Source organism: Pieris brassicae, chromosome 12, assembly GCF_905147105.1.
Source record: "Pieris brassicae chromosome 12, ilPieBrab1.1, whole genome shotgun sequence".
In the NCBI taxonomy this organism is placed as follows: domain Eukaryota; kingdom Metazoa; phylum Arthropoda; class Insecta; order Lepidoptera; family Pieridae; genus Pieris; species Pieris brassicae.
This window is the reverse complement of record NC_059676.1, coordinates 2,119,935-2,129,465: the sequence shown is the minus strand read 5'-3', so window position 1 is coordinate 2,129,465 and position 9,531 is coordinate 2,119,935. Positions and strand designations below refer to the sequence as shown.

The 9,531-nt window shown below is 34.7% G+C and overlaps 1 protein-coding gene and 1 long non-coding RNA gene across 4 annotated transcripts; one reads left to right on the top strand and one right to left on the bottom strand.

The window, feature by feature from the left end:
• The first annotated feature begins 1,776 nt into the window (after positions 1-1,776).
• Positions 1,777-3,501, top strand: LOC123717440 (nudix hydrolase 8-like). 3 transcript variants are annotated; one of them, XM_045673426.1, is made up of 5 exons: positions 1,777-2,043; positions 2,130-2,234; positions 2,315-2,406; positions 2,709-2,919; positions 3,069-3,501. In XM_045673426.1, exons 2-5 carry the CDS (start codon positions 2,198-2,200, stop codon positions 3,446-3,448), a joined length of 720 nt encoding a protein of 239 aa, XP_045529382.1. In that variant the 5' UTR covers positions 1,777-2,043; positions 2,130-2,197; the 3' UTR covers positions 3,449-3,501. The 3 variants fall into 3 exon arrangements, 2 of the variants coding, with proteins under 2 accessions (XP_045529382.1, XP_045529381.1); XM_045673425.1 differs by having other exon boundaries at positions 2,119-2,234; XR_006754815.1 differs by lacking the exon at positions 3,069-3,501 and having other exon boundaries at positions 2,119-2,234; positions 2,735-2,870.
• A 420-nt stretch (positions 3,502-3,921) lies between these two features.
• On the bottom strand, positions 3,922-5,997 carry LOC123717441. Its single transcript, XR_006754816.1, has 2 exons — positions 5,787-5,997; positions 3,922-4,078 (listed from the first exon to the last, which is right to left on the bottom strand). It is a non-coding gene; the product is annotated as an uncharacterized LOC123717441 (long non-coding RNA).
• Between the last annotated feature and the right edge of the window lie 3,534 nt (positions 5,998-9,531).

The following is a 9,531-nucleotide window of genomic DNA, read 5'->3' as shown; positions in this document are numbered from 1 at the left end:
GGAAGTATCAGCCGGGAAGGATATCTGAGTCTCAGTAAGGAAGAATAAGGCCGGCTTCGCAGTTTCGAGGTGAAAGTGAACCGCGTTAAGATTAGAGTTGAGCCCCCTAACATTGGTAAAGTCCACTGAGAGCGTGGAAGGGGATGCCTTCGGTAAATTCTTCCGTTTGCCCCGAGATCGAAACTTATAGTTTTTTGAGCAGTTTTTGCCCACCCCAGAATACGAAGGGCAGCCTGTGCATCCACCACCGAATACTGATTGTTCCGATGATGGACGCTCAGAGGGGGATTCTCCACAGCGGAAACGTGTGGTACCCCCCTGGGGTAATCTCTGTTTAAACTGCATCTTCATATTCTGGGGGAGGGGGGAATTGATGGACAATGATCGACAGAGCAACAAGATGGCCCGAAGCATACCCATTATGCGAAATATCAGCTGAAGACGTCGCCAAAGCGGTATACGAAGGTTGGATTTCCCGTTTCGGTTGTCCTGTAACAATAACAACGGACCAAGGACGCCAATTTGAAAGCAGAGTATTTGCATCTCTTTCTCGCTTACTAGGAATCGAAAAAACGCGTACAACTTCATACCACGCACAGTGTAACGGTATCATCGAACGATGGCACCGTGTCCTTAAAGCCGCATTAAAAGCAAGACTACAGACCGCAAGAAGCTGGATCAACGAGCTACCAACCGTCCTACTCGGATTACGCGCCGCTATGCGGAGTGACACCGGCGTAAGCGCCGCCCAACTTACCTACGGATGCAACATACGCTTACCCGGTGATTTCTTATCAACGACCCGCAATGATGTCATCATGGACTCTGGCTACATCGATCAGCTGCGCGACGCAATACGTAACTTGCAACCAATGCCGAGTCAACCACACAGCAACACAAAACCCATATTCGTTCACCGCGACCTGCAATAATGTGAATACGTATTTGTACGCATAGACGCCGTAAAGAAGCCATTACAAGCACCTTACGACGGACCCTATCGCGTGCTGAAACGAGACAGCAAGATATTCACGCTGCAGTTACCTAACCGTGAAATGAATATCTCAATCGACAGACTCAAACCTGCCTACACTATCGCCGAGCAAGATGTGCCTACTGATACAACAACGAGTACCTGCAACAAGCAAAACACATCAAGTGCGAGCGAACTACATGAACCATCAAATAGCCTGAAACATCAAAATGACAACACCCTGAAACATCAAGATGACAACAACCTGAAACAACAAGACACTGGGAACACCTCAATACCTACAAGAACAACTCGCCGAGGCCGCGTTATACGCCTGCCGGTACGCTTCGCTAGAGGGGGAATCCTGTAGGTGACTAGTACGTGTCGTCATGAAACAATAATTTGTTCTGAAAAGAACAGTTAATTGCGTTACCGTTAGGACAACTTTTTGCCGCGCCTCAATTTTATTGTCTACGCACCCTTCGCATCTTGGTACCACATGTTTACCACTAGTGGCCAGGTAGGATAATTTTTGTATATAAATCTACAGTTTTTAAAAATTAAACACATTCCACATTCCATCTTCACCTCTTCTCAACGAAATATTAGGAAGTTTTATTTTAACCAAATAAGGACCAAAACAACCTAAAGTAAAACATCCCTAAATAGTCATATTTAAAGACGATAATTTTTTAAAATATAATATAAGCAACAATATATAAGCCTCTGTTTTATATGTCAAATTCGATTGACGTCAGTCGGTTACGTCTGTCGCAAAGTGACTTTGTCTCAACCTCCTGTTGTGTAGTGTACGTACATACCAAAGTACGTCTGTGCATTCCACAAATTTACAGAGAACTGTCTGTCAGCTGTCTTAGATAATAGATTTATCATTTATATACTATTTATTAAGTATTTTGGTGGGCAATGAGTATATTTTAAGCAAATATTTTTCAATTTATGGGCTGATAATAGAATTTCAATGAGTTATATAAAATGTTGTCCCTACTAAGCTTTAAGAACATAATATCTTCCAGGTTTTCCTTTGGACTTTGTATAAATAGTTCGAGGTTTGTTTAATTTTTTTTTAATTTTCTTTTGCAATTTCTGTTTGTTATAGTAATCTTACCTATTACCTTTTATAGACTCCTTTCAGGTAAATTTAGCGAATTTAAATCAATAGACGATAGATATAAAGGCTTAACAGTTGATTCAAATGATATTATGGGCAATAAACATGACTTCATCCTTAACTTGCAAGGTATGATATTAGGTTGGCTTATGACAAATGTGAATCAATAATCGTAATTAAAATAACTGTTATGTCATTAATAATTTCAGAGTCTTTAAAAATATGGTCAAACAATGGTAAAAGATGCATATGGTTTAAAATTAGGATTAATCATTCTGACTTTGTTCCTGTGTTAGCACAGGTAAGGATTATTTTTATTAATATGAATCAATAAAGTTGAATCACGAATGAGATATTTCTTGCCAAAAATTAAATATCCACTTATTTATATGCCTTGGTGTCAGAACTTGATGTTACATGTAAAAATATGTTACGAAACATTGTGTTTATGTGTTACACTGAAAGTTTTAGTGATGCTATCATTCACAAGTAGGAAATTTAGTTGTCATAACTGGCTCTGTTGTATCTATTACTTTTCTGTAAAGCTTCCTATTGTATATGCTAGATTTGTTACCACATACTTCTATAGTTTGATATTCTTAGAAAGGTTTTAATTTTCATCATGCTAGAGATGACTTCGTGATGATGTATAAATGGCTTCCAACTGACTCTAAGCCCAATTTACCACCACCATGTCATACAAACCTTGGTGTTGGAGCACTGGTTTTAAATAACATACAGCAGTTATTAGCAGTATCTGAAAAGCATTATAATTATCCACATTGGAAATTACCTGGTGGATATGTTGAAAGAGGTAAGACATTAGAAATATTTTTCTTTGAAATTTATTTTCATTTTACGTGTATACTGAATTACAAAATAAATATTCACATTCACAGACAATCATAGACACCAAGATATTGCACTAAACACTTACATTATTTTAGTATTTGTAATTTTCAGGAGAAGATATTAAAGATGCAGCAATCAGAGAAGTCAAAGAGGAAACTGGTATCAATTGTGATTTTGAATCAATAATTACATTCCGGCATACACATGACATGATGTATGGCAACTCAGATATATATATACTTTTTATGATGAAAGCAGTTTCAGAGAAAATTATTTTATCACAAAGAGAGGTCAAGGATTGTAAGTGGATGGCCATTGATGAATATACAAACCACCCTCACGTTCATAATTTCAATAGATTGATAGTAAAGGAAGCTTTAAAATATAGAGAAAACAACTTTAAACTAGATTTGCAAAAGAAAACTGTTACATGGCCAACAGCTACGCGAGAAATGAACTTTTTAGTCGCAGTTGGTTATGAATCCAAGTGACTATAACATGTACAGTACAATGTATATTTTTTTAATAAATTTATTTTCTTTCATAATTGCCTTTTATGTCACAGTCAGTACAAAAACGAATCCACTTAAATTATAGTTATAGTAGCATTTTATTTTAAATCGCAGACTTACGAGACGTGCTTACTATACGTCAATTTAAGTCTATTGGAAGTTGCGTATTCCTATAGACTCCAAATGGCGCCAAAATTGTGATGACATAGATTAACTTTGACAAGCAAGGAGATATTCTCTTGCATGTTAAATGTGTGTAATGTAAATGATTGTTACGTGGCATGTTGGCTGATTAAAATATGTTCAAGTAAAATAATGCTTTATTCCAAATTTATCAAGAAATTAATATGCTTTTTTTATTATATATCTGTTATTTGGTTTACTTATCTATCTTATAAAACAGCACCAAGCAATTGTCTAATTCGAATTCCTTAGTATAAAGAAAGAAGGGAAAAAAATTAAAATATATTAATAAAACGGTTTCATGTATTATGGATTTTTCTCTTGTATTTCTCTTTATGTTTGATTGCAGTGAATGCTAGGCATAAAAGCACGCGTGACTTGCTTGCATTTTTCCATTATATCCTTTCCATTTTTCTTTTTTGTTGGCTGTAACAAGAAAATAAATCATTTAATTTTTTTAGGTTTCTCATTAGAGGGATTAGTATTACATTGCCATACGGGCAGTAGTAGTCTCTTAATTGCTTCTAACTTCTTTGGAGCGCTTTTACAGCGTTTCCAATTAGCGAAATTAAATACAGGAACATCTTCAGAAAGTTCTTACAAAATTCTACGCACTTCCTACAAAATTGTTCTGACATAGTATTTTGGCAAAATATAAAGAAAAAAAGGTTATTAAGCAAAATATGTTTTTTACATATGACTTTTGAATTTTGGATTTATGATAAAAAGTCACATAGTGATTTGCTACAAATTGTATCTTTACCAATTTTATCTACGATAGATAGTTTAAGAGATTTAGCTAAAAACGTGTTTTCACCCCTTTTCCAATATGGCGGCCGGCCATCCCCTACATGTCCCATAAATAAAATTGCGTCCTCTATCAAATGTTCAGTTTGGCCCTCAAATTGTAACATTTCAATGGACTAATTTTTTTTGATTTTAAATTAAAGATTTGACAGTTGTCATTTCCATATTTTTGTTTCCAGTCGAGTATTTTTGTATTTGTACTTAAATCTATATTTCAATTGGAAGTCTTTTAAGATAATTGTCTACGCCTGCATATTAGATTCCATTAAGTTTATTTTTATGGCGTGTTTAATCAATTTCAAGCCTACTGGCTAGGTCATATATTAAAGTGCATATTTTATAGATCGCGAATGTACAAGTACAATAATTATTACATCGTAGTCTTTAATTGTGCCTTAAAAACACGCATACCGTTACCCTCTAGAGGGTAATCACCAACAAGACAGATACGGCATACTTAAATTTTTGTGCATTGAAGAGTAAATCTTAATAAATATAACGATGCCACAATCCTGCTAATTGGGGCAATTATAACGTCAGTAGATAGGTTTCCGTTTCCGAAACAAGTATCGTATCGTGGATAGCGAAGCCATCATAGAAAATTTTAAATTCTACCCAACTCAGTCAAATACAGCTCTAGGAAACTTTCATATTCTCCATTGGACATACTTGTGTGGTTTTAAAAGAACTAAACAACAGAGACACAACATTTTTATTATATAGAACGATGGTTTTCGTCTAAAAAACATATTTACCATAATTTAACCATTCATGTATATATGCAATGTTACACTAGAAAGAATAGGACAGTACAGTCTTTTGGTATCAGAATGGTTCTATGGTAAACTTATTCCTTATTAATACAGCTTATTACTCAGTGCGAACTCTAATACGTTTTTGACGTCAATTAGTGCTAAATCTCGCAGTCACTCTATGACTCCCGTACGTTAAAATTGAGTTGGACATCCGGGAGTCAAAAATTGCGATTAGTACTTATTTTCTAAATGGCATAGGCCGTTAGATCTTAACGAAATAAACAATTTGGAAATCGAACAAAAACCAATGACAAGCAATGGTAGCGAACACTTATGTGAAGGCCGTTTTGTTGAGGCTGTTTCGACAATAACCTTAACAAAGCGGTACGTGAATTGTTACTACAATTGTAAAAATAAACAATACATTGTTTCGTTATATAGTTTGAAAGTGAATCTAATTGACAGGTCGATTTAATGTATTATTAAAATATAGATAAGTAATTAATAACATTATCAATTAATGCTTGTCATGGGTATTTTAGACAATTTTCCAATATAATAAATAGGCTTACCTCAGCGTGTAAATTGTGTTTAAATGTGAAGTACAATGAGAAACTCATGAACATCAATTTTAATGTGATCGCAACAGACATCACTATTATGAAAGCATAAGTCATTTTAATTTAAGATACACGAACGTGCTCTTGTAAATACGTTCACCGACTGCCTGTGACTGGTTTTGTGTATTTTTTTTTACCGAAAGCAATTGTTACGACGTTGATAAACATTAAGTGGACGGTTTTAGTAGATTTTATGCTTCCGTATAAAGTGTTAAGTTATTGTTAGACTTTGGATAGTAACTTTGTAGCATATATAATGAAATGTTTACTAGTTATATCAAAGTTCTGTTTATATTAATTTTAATGGAAAAGTTATTTAATTGTATGAAGTTTCATAAGAAAAGCATAATTTAGCACGTTTCTATTCCATTTGTCTTTACAGATGACTATGTGATCAACTTTCTGCGGGTGTCAAGGATCTTTTAACCTAAGACACCAGTTCCACTATTTTTTTACCTTTCCCGCACGTAATTAGTTGTAGGTACATCTGTGATTAGATACGACCTTTATGGTAAAAAATGATATTTATCTACTAAGCCATAGCTCCGTTCAATGTAATTACGTAATGATATTTTTTCACCCTTTTTCGTAGTAAATATAGACATTTGTTTTTAGGTCTCGCAGTGATTTTATATTGCGCAAAAAAATATTGTAATATACAGATTAGATAATTCATACCGGAACCATTTCATGATCACTACGATATTGTCAATACGACGAGGCGAATAAATAGAAGAACATTTATGTAAAAGTGTGCGCCTAAGAGGGTGCAGTGGTGTGCGATGTGTGGTAAGGTTAGTGACACCAGGCGAATGATCGAGACGTTAGAACACCACCCGTCCTGGATAATCGCTTGGATCGCTTAATTTAAAATTCCCACACTTGTCTGCACCTTCACTACTCGAGGGACGCCATTTTTTCCCGAGAAAGTCGCCAAAACTCTTCCCCTGGGCCACGTAGAAATTGCCCTCAATGTGTGACAGATCTCTGGCATCTTCCCTCGACCTCTTAGATCCAGATGAGACTGTAAAACGTTAAATAAAAGCAATGTTAAAGCCCTTTTCACAGACCGGACCATCCGCTTTCGTATTGCCCTTACTATAAGAGTCTCACAGAATATAGGATAGAACGGCGTCAGGTGTTCTGGTCGAGATGCGTTGGTCTTCCATAAATTGACATATTTTCTTTCTAACGAGCTGGGCGTGCGCGTGATATAATACAATATAATAATGATAATATTCAAAAAGAATTTTAAATAATTTCATTCTTAAACTAGTGTCTCTAGTGAGTTGGTGACACCGACAACCCAACTGTTTGCCCAACTTTGGCAAAGGCCTCATCCATTTCTTTCCACTCTGCTCCGTTCTGAGCTTTCCTTGTCCATATTTTCCCAGTTACGGTTTATATTTCGTCCTCCCACCTTCAAAACTGTCTACCTCGTTTTCTTCTCTTATTTCTTGGGTACCAATATATGATGTAATAACAACATACATAATTTTATCGTGAACACCCGTATTCCCAAACATGTCTCAACTATTTTTTTTTTTTTAGAGTGAGAGCATTAGTTATCCTATCTTCAATAATTAATTCAACATTTCATTAAAAGAACTTGGAAAAGCATCAGTGCATGTTTTTATACATTCTATAGTTACATATATTTAACCTAACATAAAAAAACAATAATAAACAGTTAGAACTAGTTTACCAAAAAAATCTAAATATCTTTGATTTTTTTTCTTTTCGTTTTATTTTTGTCTTTTACGTACAAAAGTATAGATCAAACACTGAAATGCAGCAGGCTCACCTTGTTATACGATACCGCTGTTCATGGACACTTACACTGTCAGAAGATTTTCGAGTATGTTGTTGGCCTTTAAGTAATTGGTACGCTCTCTTCTTATAGTACCCAGGTGGCAAACAGTGTCTTAAAGCTATTTACGCTCAGTTGTGGAACGACGGACGGTGTGGTGATACGGATTAGGGCTGTCAATTAATCACGTGATGTTCGAAAGAAGGAGGCGTTCGACAAAAATCACGAAATATTATAAGGGGGAGGGGGGGTTTAGTAAGATATTGCGTGTACTTATTTTTTCGCCAAACGCGTGATTTTACAATGTCTGTTTTTCGCTTGATTACACCATTCCTTTAATATTATTTTTATGCAATCAAAGTCAAAAACAACCTGCAACCTTTCTGTCTAGAATTTTATATCATAATCCTTAATTTTCTTGAATACGATTAGATTATACTTTATACCGGTACCTGCTTAAAAATAATATGATAAAATTTTGAGATTCTTTGTCGGTACTAAAAATACACGTGATTTTTGGTGGGGTGTGGAGGGATTGTCTTAATCATCACCATGTATCACCATGGGCGATGGAGGGGTTAAAAAATGTTAAAACAACATCACGTGATTAATGGACAGCCCCATAGATGTTTGGGCTAAAATGAAATAACTATTGAAAAACTAGAGACAGTGACTACAATTGATATTTATGCCTCCTTACTCAGATTAAATAATGAAGTATAATCTCAGCATTCTACTAAAAATTACATAATACAAATGAACTTAATAAATAAAAGCATCTAATCATCTTTACAGATTTTTAAATAAAGTAGCCCAAACTCAGATGATTTTTCGCTCAATCAAAAACGTGTAATGCCACTAATTTTGTAATCACTTTTTCGATCTGTACCGACTCAGATTTCGTAAATCTTTAATAGATACCATTTTATCTTATCGTTGCTATCAATACACATGATACGCCAAGACTCGAGTCTAAAAGTATTGACTGTTATGTAAATATTTCCATTGTATCCATTAATATTTCCATTAATAACATTACATTAAAAAAAACGCAAATTTTGCAATATTTACAATTAGGTAGCTTTATAAAAATTACATTTATTAACTTTTTGGAATAGTGTCTGTCCGCACTTGACACATATTTTATTGAACTGGATATAACGAATCGAAACTCGAAACAGGTATTTTCTAGAAACGGCGGAAAGAAGAAGTCATAAAGTCAGCGCGAGAAAAGCCTGAGATAATGACAATCCCAGTGTTATTCTGACATTAACGCCAATAGATACTTACGTGATCTAGAGTCGTCAAAGTTTAATTAACAAGCTAATTAAGATTATAACGCCTTTAAAAAAATCTATAGCAAGCTTTGTAAATAAACAATATCAACGAGTGGGTGTGGCCGTATAGATCATAGACATATGTACAGATCTTTTATGGTGTTGTATAATCTCCAACTTTACATAACTACTAGTTATAAAAAGAAAGTAAATATATACTTCTTATTCTTGTAAACGAAATGTGCGAATTCCACGGTCTGTTCATGTCAAATTATAACTATGACGAACATAATAACTCTAAAACCCAACTTACAGTGCCTACCGTGATTTCGTAGTGTACCAGTGTGGCAGGAAAGTTTCTCCAAAGGTACCTACTGACGGAAAGATGTTAAATGCAACACTGGTTCCAGCATATGAAAAAGTACATATTGTTAGGCGATTTGCGAATTATCATTTCAGTTTGATACCAATTCGCTACCATACCGATAATTATGATGATAAACAAAACATTAAATTTAATTCTACACAAACAGAAGAAGAATAACAAAATTATGTGTGTTTATCTGTTTATCTTACTGTCAAAAGATAATTCTAATCTCATCAGTCTCCT